The sequence below is a fragment of the Melanostigma gelatinosum genome (assembly GCF_949748355.1).
Source record: "Melanostigma gelatinosum genome assembly, chromosome: 22".
In the NCBI taxonomy this organism is placed as follows: Eukaryota; Metazoa; Chordata; class Actinopteri; order Perciformes; family Zoarcidae; genus Melanostigma; species Melanostigma gelatinosum.
This window is the reverse complement of record NC_136655.1, coordinates 7,696,761-7,715,266: the sequence shown is the minus strand read 5'-3', so window position 1 is coordinate 7,715,266 and position 18,506 is coordinate 7,696,761. Positions and strand designations below refer to the sequence as shown.

The 18,506-nt window shown below is 40.4% G+C and overlaps 2 protein-coding genes across 5 annotated transcripts; both read right to left on the bottom strand.

Moving 5' to 3' along the window:
• Positions 1-65: 65 nt before the first annotated feature.
• On the bottom strand, positions 66-2,545 carry yeats4 (YEATS domain containing 4). Its single transcript, XM_079294501.1, has 7 exons — positions 2,344-2,545; positions 2,012-2,131; positions 1,863-1,929; positions 1,571-1,665; positions 1,363-1,452; positions 1,037-1,124; positions 66-858 (listed from the first exon to the last, which is right to left on the bottom strand). The coding sequence occupies exons 1-7, from the start codon at positions 2,392-2,394 to the stop codon at positions 689-691; spliced, it is 681 nt and encodes a 226-aa protein (XP_079150627.1). The 5' UTR covers positions 2,395-2,545; the 3' UTR covers positions 66-688.
• Positions 2,546-5,397: 2,852 nt separating this feature from the next.
• On the bottom strand, positions 5,398-17,212 carry cpsf6 (cleavage and polyadenylation specific factor 6). 4 transcript variants are annotated; one of them, XM_079294492.1, is made up of 11 exons: positions 17,126-17,212; positions 15,805-16,014; positions 15,442-15,545; positions 14,887-15,032; positions 14,460-14,642; positions 13,660-13,764; positions 12,205-12,703; positions 11,891-12,006; positions 11,639-11,792; positions 11,163-11,385; positions 5,398-5,977 (listed from the first exon to the last, which is right to left on the bottom strand). In XM_079294492.1, exons 1-10 carry the CDS (start codon positions 17,183-17,185, stop codon positions 11,175-11,177), a joined length of 1,788 nt encoding a protein of 595 aa, XP_079150618.1. In that variant the 5' UTR covers positions 17,186-17,212; the 3' UTR covers positions 5,398-5,977; positions 11,163-11,174. The 4 variants fall into 4 exon arrangements, with proteins under 4 accessions (XP_079150618.1, XP_079150620.1, XP_079150619.1 ...); XM_079294494.1 differs by having other exon boundaries at positions 11,163-11,361; XM_079294493.1 differs by having other exon boundaries at positions 14,460-14,630.
• Positions 17,213-18,506: the final 1,294 nt, after the last annotated feature.

Below are 18,506 nucleotides of genomic sequence, written 5' to 3'. Positions count from 1 at the left end.
CACCCACAGAATGTTTGAGTATAAGTTCATGGTGAAGCTTTAATAGTCTTTGCAGAAAGGTTTTTAATAACTGTCACCAAATCTTGCATAGTACTGGCTATGCCCATATACACAGTACATCTGACTCCACATGGATTATAGGAGTTACTTAAATCTTCATTACAGTGGGTGCAAACTTCATGACTGGTTGCAGCGCAACGCCTGTATTTCATCATGTTTTATGAATCAACATTCATCAAACCCTAATGGTTACAACAGAAGAGACATTTACAGGCAATTCTGAAAACATTTGAACTTTATATAGAAAACAAAGATCAGTAAAAAAACAACATATGAGCTGTTCGTATTCAAAGCTGTCCACACAAATGTATCAGGTAGGTGTGCATACCTGTTCAGCCAGGTGATCCAGCAATGTTTGGGTGGAAAGGATCACCATGAAAGGTGAATCATAAAATCCTTGTTTCAGTCACAAGCAACACCGCTAACAAAACACGACACAGTTCAGATTTTCTTTGTGTTTTTAGTTCGGCAGTAAAAACACATTATGGTAAATTGTGGGGAAATAATTCATATGTGTTGTTTGAGCTTTGTGATATCGAGTGTAAAAGAAAACAAAGATCATAAAATATATCACGACGAGGGCTTTTTTTTCTTCAAATCACTGTGTGTGTGCGCGTTTGTCCATGTCTCAGTGCTCCTTGTGGTCTCCGTCCTCCTCCAGCTTCCTGATCTCTGCCTTCAGCTGGTTGATGTGTTCTCTGTTGGCCTTTAGTTTGTCTTTCAGCTCCGTGATCTCCAGGCTGGTTCTCTTCTTTGCCGTCTCCATTTTCTCCTTGGTCCTCTGTTCTAGCTCATTGACTGCAAACACACATAAGCAAGATGACAGTAACTCAAACTATGTCCATGCTGCTCTTCTGTACAGATACATAAACATCGTTTTCCCCCTTTATGCAGGGCACCGATGTTAAAGTAAAAGAAATGGGGCATACTAGGTCTGTATATGCGTCTCGTGTTCATTGCGTGTGTGTGTACATACATTCGGTCTCATGCTTGTAAGGACCCAGGGTGAGTTGTCGCGATGTGGTCAGAAGCTGCTGCATCATGGCCGTAGGATCCTGGAAGATCTGAAAACAGAGTCAGGTGCATCACTTTGACCCATTTCATCAAAACACTGAAGCGATGTGGTAACGTCAGTTTGAAAATCTAAGCTCTGTGTGTGTGTGTGTGTGTGTGTGGGAACTTTGAAAATGATATGAGAGTCATGTAATTGCTGGTGGCAAGATTAAATATTAGTAGGTAGTAATAACAAAAAACATTAATGGATGCAGTGGAGTAACTGTGGTCACAAGCTACCAGACGTACCATTTCATCATAGAATTCAGAGACAACCGTCTTCTTAGGTATTGCACTGGTGTCTGACTGGAACAGCTTCAACAGATGGTACAGAGTCACCTGAGACACACACACACATACACAGGTACAAATCAATACAAGCATCCATACAAGGAGGTAAAGCTCAAAATGCCTGTGTTAAGTATTTAGCATTGAGATGCTCATGTTAGGCTCTCACAGGTCTCTCATTGGGGTCAATGAAGAAGATCTTGATGATGATCTCAAACTCCCCCCAGCCCGTCTCTGTAATCTCATATGGAGGCTTGGTCACCACTGGAAGGAAGAGAAACACAGTGAGCCGCTACACACCTGCCTGTACGCTTATATGATGTACCAACTGCATCAATCCCCATTAACACATTCCTCTTACTTTTACTGAATGCCATATTTTCATTTTAACATAAATAAGTCGAATCCACAGGAGATGATGCATCCCGACAACAGGAGCGGATTCCTCATCCCATACTCACCTCTCAGAGGGTTACCATAGCTCTCATGAAGCTTGAACTGGATCTTCTTCACATAAGCAGACATATCCTGGAAGAACAATGTTACGTATATTTATGTATACAATTTAAACAGCTTTGCAAAAGGCCTTGCTGTGACTTGGATGTCTCACCTCATTTCTGTAAGGCTTCACGTAGACGGACCACTGGTGCGTGTGTCCATCCTCCTCTCGCTTCTTCCCAAAGTAACGGGCAACGTTCCCAAACACAATGGGCTTCACGATGGTTATTCCCTGCACATAAGAGGGAGAAACATAAATAATCATATGAAGGTTGTTCCTGTTAATTGGAAAACAGGACAAATAAGCCGCGTGGGTAACGTTACATGAATTCTAACTAGAGATACTATTAATTAACATATTTGTTGTTGAATTGCTAAACTACTGTAATAATACAATGAGCTAATATTTTCAATAACACAAAGACTGCTGCAGTGTAACGTTACCTTAACTCGCCCCCCGGAATCTGGACCAAATTCGGTCATCTTTTTAAACATAGTCCGGTAGAAGGAGTGAAGTTGACCCCGTGCTACACTCTATAGGACTCTACTTGTTCCACCGCGTGTATCCTCATTGAATAAATCTGCCATTCAAGCATTAAAAGTATGCTTCATACAGCCAGCCTTCTCATTTCAAACAACCAGCCAAAACAAGAGCCGGAAGTGACAAGTATAACGTCTTAAATTGCCCGGTGGGAGCGAGACATGGAGACGTTAAAGGTTCCGGCTGATGGAGGAAGCGTCGGACAAGGATGAGCGTATGTAATACGGTTTTATAATAATTTCCTTTTTGGCTCAAACACACTGCAAACGCTATATTAATTTTCTTTAAGTCTGTCAACATTGCAAAATAAGTTACTGTACTGATACCGCTTATAAAACATAGTTTATTATAATTAAAAATCCCCGTTTAAATCAATTGGTTTAGTTAACAGTAGTGATTTTTTAATGATCAGTTGAAGTACAACTTTCCTTGTTCAACTTGCATCAAATGTGAATGTACTAGATAAGCAATAAGATAGCACTATTATAATACATTTAGTCCAAGAATTTAGTCATTTAATGACACGACCCTTAAATAGGTAAGACTCTATACTAATTTCTACACTTGCACTCTTAATTTAGTATTTGGCAGACATTTTTAACTACAAACTAATAAATACAAACATTTCGCCTTTCAATGTTTGCACCTTCATCAAACCTTAGAAAAAATGGAGAATTTGTGGACCAAATTTATATGGAAATCTCATTCACATTAGTAGGCTTGAAGTAATTCAGTCTACCTTTACCTGACGCCCACTAACGAGACTAATTAGATGCATCATGTACAAAGGAAAACCACAAAACCAAACCAAATTTACAAATGTTTTATTTATTTCTTTTAAGTGCAATGACCACTTGATGACTTTTGGCTATGGTTCTTTCCCAGACAGGTAATGTGTCGTTAGAATAAGAAATGGCAGGCAGTAGTTCACCCACTGTCAATAATCTAGAGGTGACTTTTAATCGAGAAACTCAACTTCTCATGTATTTCTGCTCTTCACTGGGAAAGTCTGCAAAGCCTTTCTGATCAATTACATTTACAGGCAGAACATCTCAATTGTAACCAGTTATATAACAAAGTTTTCACCATGTTACACCTTTGGTGGGTTTCAGGTTGGGTCAAACAAATCTTCAAACATTTACATTATCTGTTACAGTGAAAAAGTAACTGCAGCTCAGGTTATGTCTAGTAAAAATATATCCTTCCATTTTACTTTAAGTCAAATACTGAAGACACATAAAAAAAAAGATACTTTCCAGCTGCTTGTGTGAGGTACAGTCTTGATGCAGCAGTCAGCCAGACTTCCACTGGACTGGACCGCCTGGTGTTCTGTGGCGACGTAGACCTGAAAACACTTACCTCCAGCGCTGTGGAGAGAAGTCAGCACAAGGCAAATACAACGAGACGCCCGAGTATCGTTACTGAAAGCCCTGCACAGACATGTTCTTATTCTCGCTCATTAGACCTCGGGTTTAGGATGACATGGAGTGTCCATGTGCTGGGACTTTGTTCACATCACAACAGTCAATGTACCTAAAGGACTCAAAGTGCGAAGGCATAAAGCCTTTATAGGTGCAACTGAAGAGGCAAAGCAGCGTCAATCTAGCATGACCCGAACACATTTAACAGTTAAAAATCCAACCGTAAGTGCACAATGTCCCACTTTTTCACATGGTTTTTTGTACAAAAACCCAATTTACAATGCTTCATTACTCGTTTACAAGTTTATGGGATCACATGGATTATCTGTGAATATATAACACTTTTTTTGAAGTCAACGGTCAAAAATAATACATAGCAGGAGCATCATTAGGGTTTTCAAACCGTTTGGATGCCTTCACAGTCTGATTACCATCTTTTCATCAAAGTTCAGAGCGATAGCTTTAGCCATTAGTGGTCTAGGGTCCACAATCTTTACAATCAAACACCTTTGAACATGTAATATTTTTGCAGCACCACAAAAAAACATCCCCCTCTATTTTATTTACTGCAGTCTAACTGATCTGGTCTTATGATGAAAGGTCAAATATTAGGACATCTAGGCCTAATATATTTAGGAATCGAAAATATCAGAGACAGTAAGAAAACAGACATGTAAGTAAGCGCATATTTGCCAAAACGATCATTTTAAATACTACAAAATAAAAGCTCTGGATCACAAAGTGTTGAAAACCAGTCTATAAAAACAATAAACAGCCATGAACATGATGGTGGCTTCCTTGCATACGATGACAAACTTAATGTTATTGTGCACATCACATATTAAACAAAGTGCATATGAAGAACCACTTTAACTGAATTTGTTCCGTATGTTGTGTCGATATATCGCATCTATGGCGTGACAGAGTAAGTGTTTAACATGAACACAAACAGGTTAGGTGTGAGACACGGGAGCAAAAAAAAGTCAATTACTTTCTTTAAATGGCAAATCACCAAATGGGATGAACTAAAATATAAAGAACTCCATGCAAGTTTGAACTACAATGGCTGCTTGAGTTAACATGGATGACTAAATATAAGAATGATATAACTTCACATTAACAAAACAAAGACAAAAACAATTTGGATTTGAAGTGTTCTTGGTAATACCTATTCAGTGCATTACACACAATGGAAACCCCTTCGTGAACAGTATTGTGTATTCTTCTGGGTTTACTGTAAAGCTGCCCAAAAGCATTCAAAGAGCTGCACGTACACGTTTACCTTCAACTAGTTCAACGTAGAATACCCTCCCATCAATGCACATTGCAAAAAAAAGTACATTCATTTAAATTGTCTTACCGTGTAAAAGTTTTAACCATTTGAATAAAATAACACTTTTTTAAACCATAAAGCTGCTCGCTGATACAGCCCCAAAAAAAAACAATAATCTTCACACATTCAATATGAAAAACAATCTAAAATACACATTTAATATAAATGAGCCAACGGTAGAGGAATTCACCAAATGCATCGAGTACCTCAGTAAACATTTTTTATTACAACACCATCTAGTTTTTAATCAAAAGCAGACATTTACAAACATTCTAACTAAAGGAAGAAGTGAGAATGAGGGGTGGGGAGAACACATCAAACATGTACCCTATAAGATCTGATCTCTAAACTGAATGTACACAGTACAGCGAGCCAAGGAAAAACAAAAAAACAAAACAAATAGGATGTAATGTTTGTGTCTTCTAATTAGGGATTTTGTGGGCCATTTATTGTTTCTTTGCAAAAAAAGCATCACACTTCAAGTCAAATAAAACATCATAAAAATAAAAGAACTGCTTGGAAAGTTTCCTTTCTTTCATCTTTAGTTACCATGAGTACAGATGTTGGGAAAACATAGCCTTACATAGGTCAGGGTCTTCCATCCACTGCTCTTAATCAGGCAGACAAGATGAACAGACAAGAGAGAAGGATGGGTGGAGACCGAGAGGAGAGATGGAGGAAGAGGTGGTGCTGGTAATCCTGTCCGGTCATGCAGGGTGGGGAGGTGGTGGCGCACTGAAACTCTTCCTCCCTTTTCTTCCATCCATCCATGATCCTCGTTAGCTGAAAAGGTGTCAAAACGAAGGGTGGAGTTTGGTTTCGAGGCAGCCCAACAGTGAACACTCTCTCCCCCCCCCCCCCCCCCCATCATTAAACCTCTAGACTACACGTGCATAGTGCACAGCAGGGCTGGGCACAATTCACCATCACTTTGAGTCACAGGGTTAGAGTTCTTCCAAATCCACTTACTGAACATGTTACTGTGACAAAGGGGTCCTGGGGGGGGGGGGGGGGGGGGGGGGTCAGAAAACGGGGCCTCTAAATGGCAGAATATCCTGTTAGGACTCCGTTGACTGAATTGCACCCAACCCGGGCACAGACACAAACATGGTCATGCAAACTTGAACAGGAAATATCCAAGAAGCAAATCTGAGGTTTATCAGTATGTACACACACACACACAGAGCAGAACAATAATACTAAATGCAGCTGAATTCATGCCTAAATGCACTTTATCCCATGGATTTGAAATTGTTTAAATGAGCGTAAAATAATTCTTATAGAGATGCTTGCATGTTGCACAAGCTTCTTGACAGACAAGAATTGTCTAAAAATAAATAAAATATAGCATATCTAAAGACTTGGGGCAGTGAATTTGGACATTTTTGTTACATGGTTTCCAATTCAGGGATGGACACGAGGGGAAATGATTAAAATGTTAAAGGTAAAGACATTCTAGGGAATCAGTCCTACAGCGTGCACCTGGCTGGCTTTAATTAAAGGATCCATTCTGCACAATGTAGCACATATTCTGCTTTGTGTGGTTTGCAAAAAGTGTAAAACTTTCTTGGTAAATTGCTCATTTTCTTTTTTTTAAAGACTTGCCTCCTCCCCTTAAAAAAAGTACCAATGACCTATAAACATCTAGTGGATTATAGATTACTTTTATTTATTTTATTTCGCCATAGTAAAACGTTTATCATTCAGCTATTTCAAACACATTTCCCTTACAACCAACTAGTGCTGGTGAGCTTTAGGTACAGACCTACAAACTGAACCAATGGGACATGTTACATAGAAACAGTGCATGACTGGTTGTGACACAACCAGATTTTCATTAAATTCAGCAATATAGGAGTTAAAGACACAGAAAAGACAAAAGAGCCATAGATAAAAACACAAAACTACAGAGCGGAAGGCACGCATCTGACTCAGACACAGTAGGTGATACTTTGTTACAACCGCCCAGTTATATAAATATGTAATTTAGTTGATCCCTTTATGGCCTAGTAAACATTATGACAGCATTTAAGCTGCAGTATTTAGTTTTTAGAATTGAGAAAGACAAAGTGCAGCATGCAAGGAACAGGAAACTGGAGGCAGCCTGTTTATCATAATTATTAATGACAGCAGCTATGAACAGTTACTGCCAATAACGCTCCACTACCCGCATTACATTTTGACCCAATTTAAAGCACCTCTTAACAGAAACATTACATTTATCAGGTGAAATGACAACACTTCTGATACAGAAAGTCATTTCAAATGTGTCAGCTATTGTAATTACGTAAAATGGGATTAATAAATGGCGATGCAAGGTTTTGATTTACAGGGTGACTTACAGCTGGTATATCTGCACCAAAAAGGCCTCAAATGAGTACAGAGGATTTCACATGACTCAGAGATTCAAATGCATGCTCAAACGTGATACGTTTTTGCTGTAGAAAACGGTTTACATGGTGCATGGCCACAGACAAAAACAGTTAAACCGACAATAACAATATAGTTTACAGCACATAGGTCAAACTCAATGATACTCCTCGTCACACTATCAGTCATAAGGGACTTTAACATCCAGTACAAGTGGAAGGGGTTGAACTTTGTCAACAGTCAAATCACAGATCAAATAAACTAAAAAATAAGCCTTGAACTTATGTTCACTATAGAATATTCTAGTTCATAGAACATATTAAAATATGTAACAGGACAGAGTCAAACCAGGGTCAGCCAGTCCATGAACTCTCAGATCTTTGACTTGTTGTGCGATACGGAACATTTAAATATTCATATTTTACAAATATTGTTTTGTGCATACGGTGTGGAGAAATGTACACATTTAAATATCTACTCATAATCACAGCTGATTTGCTGAATAATAAATAGGAACTAAACTATTTATATAAATGTAGCCCATCGTGTCATTTGTATTCAGGTGTAAATTATAATATGAATGGGCATGAATGCTTATTAATGACATTAAACTGTTTGACCCTGGTTCAACATGAGCAAATAGTATGCCTGTTTGAAAAGGACATCAGGCCTGTGACTGTGAGCATGCAGCCGGTTGCACAGTGTACCCCCCCCCCATGTCAATATGAACAGATACAAGAGCTTTAAAGCATATCTGTGGACACGACAAATAGCCATCCTACCATCAGGATTAACAGCAATATGCTTCATCCCCCCCCCCCCCCCCCATGATGACCATGCTCCAAGATATCACTCTGAATGCAAAGGCAGATTTACACCGAGAAACATTTGTTGAAAATATACTCAACAAATGCATCGAACCAAAAGTTCTAAGGCCCTGTGCCCACTGGGGGTCTCTTATCCAACAGCGATAACAACATGAAATGTGTTGGAGACTGCAGCTCTACTGTTGATGAGTGGTTGTTTTAAAGAGTCATTTTTTGTTAAGAGGTTCCCAGTGGACACAACGTCTTCAGTAAAAGAACTGGTTTGTATCTGGACTGTTAGCTGTAACATATAAGATCTATTTAGCTTGGGCTGACGGATAAGGGAGACTGTAAGTTAAATTATTTTGGTCTGAGTTTTGCCTGCTTTTCAGAATTCAGCAACCCCACAAGTAAAACCACCCCAATTAATATTTCTCAGTGTGGGAGACATATATGAAACAGTGCATGTATAACATATGTGTATGTTTATATTTAGACAACACGGCCTCGAAAGTGAATGTAGTTCATGTCTGAAAAAGCTAGTGAAACATTATTTGGGGTGATGCACACCTGCACAGGGATGTTAAAGGGTCCAAGTAACCTACTGGACTCTTCTCTACAAGGACTGGTTTATATACCATTAACATCTTAAGTGCTTTGGCAGTGAAGGACATGAGAACGACACACAGAAATCCATCAAACCAGATATTTCAACTGCAATTCCAAAACGTTACACATAGTAGCGCATGGAAACCTAACACCAAGCCAGACAATTAGCCTACAGAAGATTTACCTCAAAGGATTAAAGCGCAACAAACCATTTGCAACATGGTATGGATATTCGTTGTGCACGAGCTGGCGCTGTATCTCTTTAACTGCAAACTCATCCATAACATGACTCAACATCCAAAAAGCCAGCAGAAAACACAACGCTATGAGCCAAATGATCTCCTGCCAACCGATGACGGTTTATCATTAAAAATCTACACCGCAGTCTAAGTGGGAATCATTTCAATGTACATACAAGTCACATAAAATACAAATGTAAAATGTATACTATGTATCAGTCAATGACAAATAACAATTAGCATAGTCATGAATCTGCTGCATTGACATAAAAATAGTTCTATACCTTCAATTATATTGACAGATAACTCAACTAGAAACCGTATTATTATTCAATGTGTACATGTAAATTACTCTTGCCAATCATATCTGTAAGACACTGTAATTAATCGTGTACTGATCCTGAATGTAAACCAAGTCTGACAATTAGAAAATTACAAAAAATGTCAATGCGAAGTCATTGATTAACTCAAGCAGAACTTCAAATTTTGTTTTGTTTAAAAAAATGGTGTATTAGGGCATGAAGCTCTCATGTTTTTTTCTTAAATTGACGAGCAATGGTTCATAAGTGTGTAATACGAGGCTACAAAACATTCAATTCGACAAAAGTAAAATGTCAGGCAATATTAATGCAAATATGGCACAATAACATTCTGTGTCCAAAAGCAGTTAACACTGTTTGATAAATGAATGTTCATCTTCCCATGACAATTATATAAATTCAACTGAAATGGTAATACGTATACAACATGACTGTGAATGGAACATTTACAAAGTGTAGATTGATCTATCGACAAGTTCAACATTGTCATTTTTTGTTCTTCTAAAAATACAATCCAATTTGAACAGACCCAAAAATGCTGACTCGGTATCAAGTACTGTAAAAAAAATGATCGGGGAATACTTTGACTATTGTTACAAGCACACTGACAAACCAAGCCACAATACACTTCAATTAAACTCACATATAATAAAATGGCAATTAAGTATTGAATCTTCATATTCATGGCAGAAAAAATATTGTTTTTGGTCCACTGGCCATAGCTGCTGGTAAAAACAAAATTTCACTTTTTAGGAGCCAAACCGATGTTTAGATTAGTTAAGGTTCATCTCAGGAGAGTCTCTGAACTAGTACACAGCTTTACCCAACCCAGCAATAAATAAAGTGTACAAGCAATACGGCTTTCTAGCCATGACATGTTATAGAATTCAGTATTTCGTTTTGAAATGTATTTGGCAGAATACAAAAAGTGGCTGACAAATCTTGCACATTGCCAGCCTCAGAGGCATGTAGACCAAAAAGTAACAATACATCCACATAGTCAATTGCCAGTAATTATCAGTGTCTTTTCTGATTTGGGGAGAACCACAGCATAGATACAACTCTCACAAACCCCTTTGTGCAATGTAGCAGGGTGAATACAGCAAGTGTGTATTACACATATTGTCCAGATACACGACACAACTGTGATGACTAATTAGGCCATTTGAAGAAAAGCAGACTTACCGTACCTTACCTGAAACCAAAGGAGTATTTTCCATTGCTTACCTCCTCTCTCCTCGTCTACTTCCTCATATATTCATAGAGGGAGATTTAAATTTGTCGCTCTCTACTGTAAATAATTATTTCAAAAGTTTTTAAAATGCTCAAAAGCCTTTTATGGCGTATGACTGACTGCATCAATGAGGACCAGAGGCAACACTTCCTTGATAATTTTTTATCCTGGGTGTCACACGACACCCTCTGTAGATTAGTTTGGCCAAATAGGATATAGGCACAGAAAATCCTAAACTTAACCGAAGCCTTTAATCCAATGAAGAAGAGAGGAGGCGAGCACGCAGCGAACGCATCTTCCGCCTCGATCCAGGTCTAAAAAGTGCAGCGATGAAGAAGACAGAAGAGAGCTTATGACGGAAGTAAATGACTCCGGAAATGTGGTACCCACCTCCCTTCTCGTCTAGCGGTGTCGGTACTCCCTCTCCCTCTCTCTTTCCCGGTCTCGGTCCCGGTCCCTCTCACGATGGCGGTCCCGCTCCCGGCTGCGTTCTCGGTAATAGTCCTCGTGCCTGTCACGACTGCGGGACTTGTGACGTCGGCTCTTTTCTCTGGAGCGACTGTGGTCCCGTTCCCTGGAACGTTCTCGCCTGGCATGGACAAGCATCATTGGACTGTGTACAAGGGGTTCAAAGTTTCAAATACCAAATGTTCCAGGGCCAACTCCCAATTGGAAGAAATTGTTTAGATACAGACAAAATTACAGTACATACAGGCAAGAAATAGTCCACACTTCAAATCAAGTTATTCAATATAGATACAAAATATTCTCAAGATAAGCAATCTGACAAGTGGTTCTGTGTCTTTTTAGCTTTAAAAAAAAATTGCGTCACATTTAATGGCTAATGCACAAAATCTGAATCTTACCTGGAGACGGAACCGTAGCTTTTTGACTCAATGCCGTGGAGACAGTCCTGCAGGGAACTGATTAGGACCTTACAGCGGTCGTCTGCTGACACTTTGGACTGCTTAATCAGACTGATAGCTGTCACCAGGGTCTCTATAGCACTGCCGTAGTCAGCTAAGGAGAACACAAGGTTGCATTAGGTTTTAATAGGCTCTCAGTGTTTGTCTTGTTGGCATTAAATGTGCGCGCGTCTATATTCTGATGTGTGTTACCTGCGCTGGCATCAGACACTGCTCTAGATATGGCGCTGGAGGAGATGGCTCTGTTTCTGTTCATGATCTCCTCAAACTCTGCCTCGCTCAGAGGGGTCCGTGAAGCCTCCATCTCACTATAAATACACACAAACGTCAATGCATGAGTTAAGTTACAAAGTTATCTGTTATCTTTGAAAACAATGTAAATGAGGTTCAACAACAAAAAAACATTTAAGTGTAAATCAGAAACTACCTATGCACGTACAATGAGCTAAACCTCCATTATCTGAACTATGTTCAATATTTCTTTCACCCCCACCACACATTCTTACCGGCCTCCAGGACCGTAGTCCCCTCTTTCATATGGTGGTGGGCGTCCGTATGGGTCGTTTGGTCCAGGGGGTCCTCTGTTGTCATTAGGGGGCATGTTGTTGTTGCCAGGTGGGGGGAAGAAGGCAGGGTTGACATGGGGTGATGGTGGTGGTCCACCCGGCGGGGGACCCGGCATGTGTGGAGGTGGAGCCAAAGCCATGGGGGGCCCAAGGGGGCCTGGGGGACGTAAAGGGAAGGGCCCCGGGGGTGGCGGGCCCTGCTGAGGGGGTGGGGGACCGGGAGGAGGGCCGTAACCTGGAGGAGGGGGACCTGGGGGCAGGGGTCCCATTGGAGGCTGGCCAAACTGACCAGGGAATAGAACAGGGGGAGGAGGCCTATCGCCTCGATTTGGAGGACCAGAAAGGGGAGGGAGGAGGCCCTGGCCAGGAAGTGGAGGTCCTGGTGGACCAGGGGGACCAGGTGGACCAAGAGGAGGACGTGGGGGACCCTGCATCCCACCTAGAAGAGAACACAGGGGACAAAACAGAAGTGCATTAGACAAAGATCTTGTGAACACTTTATCTTTTGTTGGTGTTATAGCAGGTAGAGTTCTCCCCAACATTTGAGTATCATGGGGGGAAAAAACACTGTGCCTTTTCTACTTGAAATTACAATTGGCTAGTTGAAAATAATTTATCGGCCAATCTATCGGTCAAGCTCTAATTTTAATATCCTGAAGTAGCCGGTATTTCACATGATTTCCTTGAAAAAGCCAGTTCAAATCAGGGACAATAACAGAGACGGATAAAGAGCAAGTCAGAGCTACAGGGAACAAAAATGTCAAAAGGGCACATAATAATAAATAATACTGCAAATGAAACCAGAAGGCAACAGAACAGATGATGAGATACACTTGAGGCAAATTGTTTCAAGCAGGAATTTTTAAACCACAGGCCGTGCATTCACTGCTCTTTCTCCTAAATGCTTCACTGAGAGGGAGCATTCCTATACGCTGCCAAGACTTCAGCATGACAAGCTCATACATATTTGAGATAGTGTCTGTACTGCAGTTAGCAGAATAATCATCCCCATGCAACTCAGGAGCCGTCATTTAAGGCATATAACACCTACAAGGCTTCGCCGGATGCATTTGGTTTTCTCATGCAGCTACACGTGGAAAGGGAAGCCTTTGTTGACATTGAGCAAAAGAGGTACGACATACGTCCTGTATATATATTCTCACTAGATATAAGACAAGCATGGAAAAAGTCGAGTTTTCTCGAGGCAGTATGAATTTGATAGACAAAATGCAGGATGGCCTTATAAAACTTGTTTTTGTAGTTTCAGAGGATGTTTTTTAAAACCAATTGCGAATTTTTGTTCGCTGTTTTTAATGGTATAACTCCCACCAATAAACAGCAGAGGGTTAGGATAAAAAGGTGATAAATTCAATCCGATCAATTGAGGTGTTTCACCTCTGCCACGCCAGTTCCCGTTCCTGCCCCCCGGCGGGAAGGGATTGAAACTCATATCCATCAGAGGGCCATCTTGGTGCCTAATCAGATCTGGTCTCATGGGGCCTGATGGGGAAGAAAGCAAACCAATCACAACTCTCCCCGTCATAAACTTCCCCCTACTAACTAACTGAAGGCCTATCACCCAGGGCACCAGCCACGAAGCAAAAGAAGAGATGTGAAAAAAAGGTGGGATGGAGAGGAAAAGACACAAAAATGGGAAAAGAAAGAAAAGAAAAGCTGGCAGCTCCACTCTCTCCTATGTGTGTGAGACGGCCAATCCGAGATTTGCAAGGAATTTAAAGTTGGTAGCTTGCAGAGTAAAGCTTTGAGCAAACTGTTTCTCAAGCAATGGTGTTGGAAATAGTTAGTGAGCAGAAAAGTGCAGCCAGGGAAGGATTATGTGGTCAACTGGAGGGAGGGGGGGGGACAGACATGCAAAGACCAAGTCCTGCCAGGGGAGACTTAATGGTTGGAAGATTGCCCTGAAGAAAGTAGTAGCAAAGCCTGGACTGTGCTTACAGAGCAGCACCGTCAGACAGAAAGCAAGATTTCACTTCATCTCATGTTAAGTTTTCATTTGTCAGACTGTGGTGATTATGTCACTGTTGCAATGCTATATTGTTTAAAAATATGTTTAATAAACCTGCTATAGCATAAACTGTTAATTGCTTACAATCACTAACCACTTCATCTGATTTCTGCAGTTTTAAAATATTATTGAGAACAGATTTGGTACAAACATGTGTTGCCAAACTAACCAGGGAAGTGTGGGGGCGGTCCTCCAGGTCCAACGGGACCAGGGAAGCGGTCTCCACCGGGGCCGGGTGGTCCAGGGAACCTGCCTCTGCCTCGACCCATGGGGAACCCTCCTCGAGGAGCACCTGGGGGACCAGCTTTTCCTTCCCCAGACATCTGGCCTGACTGGGTACCTGAGAAATTACCTGAATAGTAACTCAAGTTTCCATTTAATAGGCAATAATTGTTGTGTTTGTGTGCACATTTAAACATGAGATCAATCACTGAAATGTGTGATAAGTGTACTTGTGCATTTGACTGCACATGCACATTTCAGGGCATTTGCAAATATCTTTTACATGACATTATTAAGCATGCAAGTTAAATGATCAAAATTATTAGATTGCTTTTAAAATACAAAGATTCCAAATGTGCATTTATCCTGCTTACTTTTGCGTGACTGCATCTCAAACTGGCTGAGGGACTGTTTGTTGCACGCCGTGACGATGGGATTCTGACCATGGAGCTCCCTCTTTGACAGCAGCTCCATTAATTTCCTAGATGACGCCTCTGAGCCCACACACACCAGCGCAAACCTGGAAGATGAACGCAGAGAATAAACACAATAAGATTCATGCAAGAAAACATTCTGACACTGCATTTCTTTCAATGTAAAGAATTCTCTCATTTCTTGTGGCTTCACTCTCGACTTCTGTGGCTCAAGCATTAAACATGTTTCCTGCCAAAATGGAATTTCACAATCTAATAACCAGTACTGCATCACATCCAGAAGGACCTGTATCAACAGTGCTGTTGAAAACATTTTAAATATAAATACATATTATTGGTTCTAAGTTCATACGTATCCATAACAATAACTTAAAAGCACCATGTCCAGATAAGCATGAAATTGTCCCGATCCAAAATATACCAAGAAGGAATAATCTTTATCTATAATCAGCTACGATTTAGTTTAATTATGTGAAAAGATAAGAAAAAGCTCACCCTTTTGACTGGCCATTGGCTCTGTTTTCAAAGAATTTGATCTCCAGCACATCTGTGATGCCCACCGACCGGATAGCTTCCGTCAGGTCCTCGTCTGTCGTCCACTGCACAACAGAAGAAGGCGTCATCAGCATATTCGTGCCGACTTGCTTAATTTGATATTCACAATGCAATGTTTCACAACGTGCAGATAAATGTGTGTGTTAACATTTGGCATTGCATTAGAATATCGTGTTTACAGGACACGATATTCACACTTAAATGTATTTAAAGAAAATGGTGCTACTATGTATTCATGCTCTTAAAACTGGAATTTTCCTCTACGGGCCTAAACAGCCTGAGCAGGATTCTCAAGATACCCACCCATGTGAGGTTTCCTATGTACAGGGCAATCCGTTTGCCTGTGTAGGTGTAGACCGCGTTGGTTTGGGAACTCTTCCCTCCCTCTGAGCCACCTGCTGTAGGCAGCGTGTCCAGGTAGTCACGGTCTTCTGGAGCGTCGCCATTGTTGGCTGATGGGGATATTACGTCATCATACAGGTCGATCTGGTCATGGACCGGGTAGTCAGCTTCCTGTTGAGCATGACAGCAACAGCTCAGTCAAACGAGAGAGAGACTTTCAGAACACAAAGTCTGATGCCTTTGTCAATGTGCTCTGAGCTGGTGAGCAGGGGCGGCGTCTCTGTGCGCTGCGGCACGGAGGGAAGACGGTTGCCTTTCATCTGCATGTACTACCCGGTGCCCATGCTGCAGTGACACGCAGCGGGTGTGTTCTGGTGATTTAATCTGCCTTGTCAAAAAAATGCTTGAGTCTACTGATTTTACAAACAGGGCCAAGTGTACTGTAAAAACATGCAGAACATATTTTGATGATTTTTCAGTACATCAGTAACACAATGTAGGGATATTTTTTGACTTTTAGTTGTATTATTTGATTGCATTAGCAAACTGGTGATAAAGGAAATCCTGATTTATTTTCTAAACTTTATTCACTAGTGCCCTTGTCTTTATCAGTTCAACCAGGCTAGTGGTATGCTCTTAATGTGTGCTGTTGTGTACAGCTCAGATATAAAGGCAATAATTGCTTCTTACCGATACGAGTATTGGTGTCTATTACTATACACGTATTAAAATACGTGTATAGTTCATACAATAAACGTATAATACCCAACGCTAAATACATTAGTTTCAATTAAGAGTCTGCTGAAATGAACCGAAAACAGAAACTTCAAAAGAAACTTACTGAACATAATATTTTTGGGAAGCAGCTAACGTTAGCTAGTTGACGTTAGCTAACGAAACTACGTTTGTTATGCTCGATAGCCCGCCACAGGCAGCCATGCAAAAAAAAGGCCTGAAACTGAGCGTGCTTAACAATAGAAGTGTTTGCTTTTTGCTTTCACCTAAACACACGTTTTAATTTGCGCCGTGCATGTCCATTACTACTTGCATCACACGCCGTCCTAACTGTCGACAAAACCTCAAAATGCAGCATTTCGAGCCGAAAAACATAACCGAGGATGCAGCAGGTTTGCATCATGGTGGAAAGCGGGGCCTGTATGCGAGGAAACCCGTTTACCCAGCAGAACGCACCATTCTCCGAAAAATACTAACAACACTGGATAACGTACATATAAAGAAAATACCAGCGTTCGTCGAAGTGTGGTGAATGCGTATTTAATACCTGGTTGAATTCCTCCTCTACGTCGGCGTAGATATCGATGTGATCCACACCGTCCGCCATCTTCCTCTGACCCGTCGCTCTCTCCGCCCGGCGGTGCAAAGCAACGCTGAGCCACAAAACAACGAGACCGAGAGGGACAACTAGCGCCTCTGCTGGTCCACTTCACCAATTACACAGCTGCTGGAGACCGTGTAAACACGATACAAGTCAAACAAGAGCTAGGGTACTTCAGGGAGTTTATTCTAGGCTGATTAGGAGGCAATTTTGTTAGAAAAAAGACAAGAAAAGATGAAATATTGACTTTCTCGTATTTATGAAATACATTTATCTCATAAAAATGACCGAGTTAGTAGGCCTATGGTCATAGACATGAAACGTTGACCATGGATTATTTTAATCCCTTTTTTTTCTTTCCCCATCATAAATATGTTTCTCTATTGTTTACATGAATTGTGCTGACGTCCTGTCAAGGAGCCAAGATGAATACAGAAATCTGAAACTGTAGGCTACTATACTGGATGATCCTCCCGGTGAGTAATTTGTCATTACAGCAGTATCTGAAAATTTGATAAAATAATCGAATGCATGAGTGCAATCTGAGTGCACTGTTGTTCATAAATTCAGTGGAAGAATATAGTAATACTGGATTCAGAGTCCATGACACAAGTTAAGATGAATAACCATCACACTACATACAGCTTTTCTGTAAAGAATCACACAGCAAGTGTCTCATGATGATATTTTGCAGTTGCATTATTATTTGTTGTTAATTGACAGATGTTATTAGGATTTAATCCACTTCTTCAGTAAATTCTAGATTAAAGGTTCAAGGAAGTCAGAAATTAGATCACCATGATTTATGATACATTTATGATATACATCTCTTTGTGAGTGTTGATAGAATTCCTTGACTGATTTTCTGTTTTAGCCTTGAATAATGTTAGTATCTTTATGTGTGCAATGAATTGAATCACTGACAAACAAAACAGAACACTCACTCACAACAAATACAGCACAAAAACCAGAGGGATCATTTCATTTAGTTGTTCAAATCATGATTTCAGTCAGTCAACATACAACTTGGTCACATGTCAACTATACAATATACAGAATATTGCACAGTGGAAATTACGAACAAAAACGAGTCAAATGAATAAAATTACTCAGATAATCTCAGCAAGACAACATACTGTAATGATGCACACTCACAAACAATATGTATCTGAGTCTATGACATAAACAGGCAAATTCTCAGGCAATTTTGTCATCATAGTAAGCTCAACGTAAAGACATGCTTTGTAGGATGATTCAGAAATACTATTAAAAAAAGCTACAGGGACACACAGCCCAAAATACAATGAAATGCCGAAGTTCAAAATAT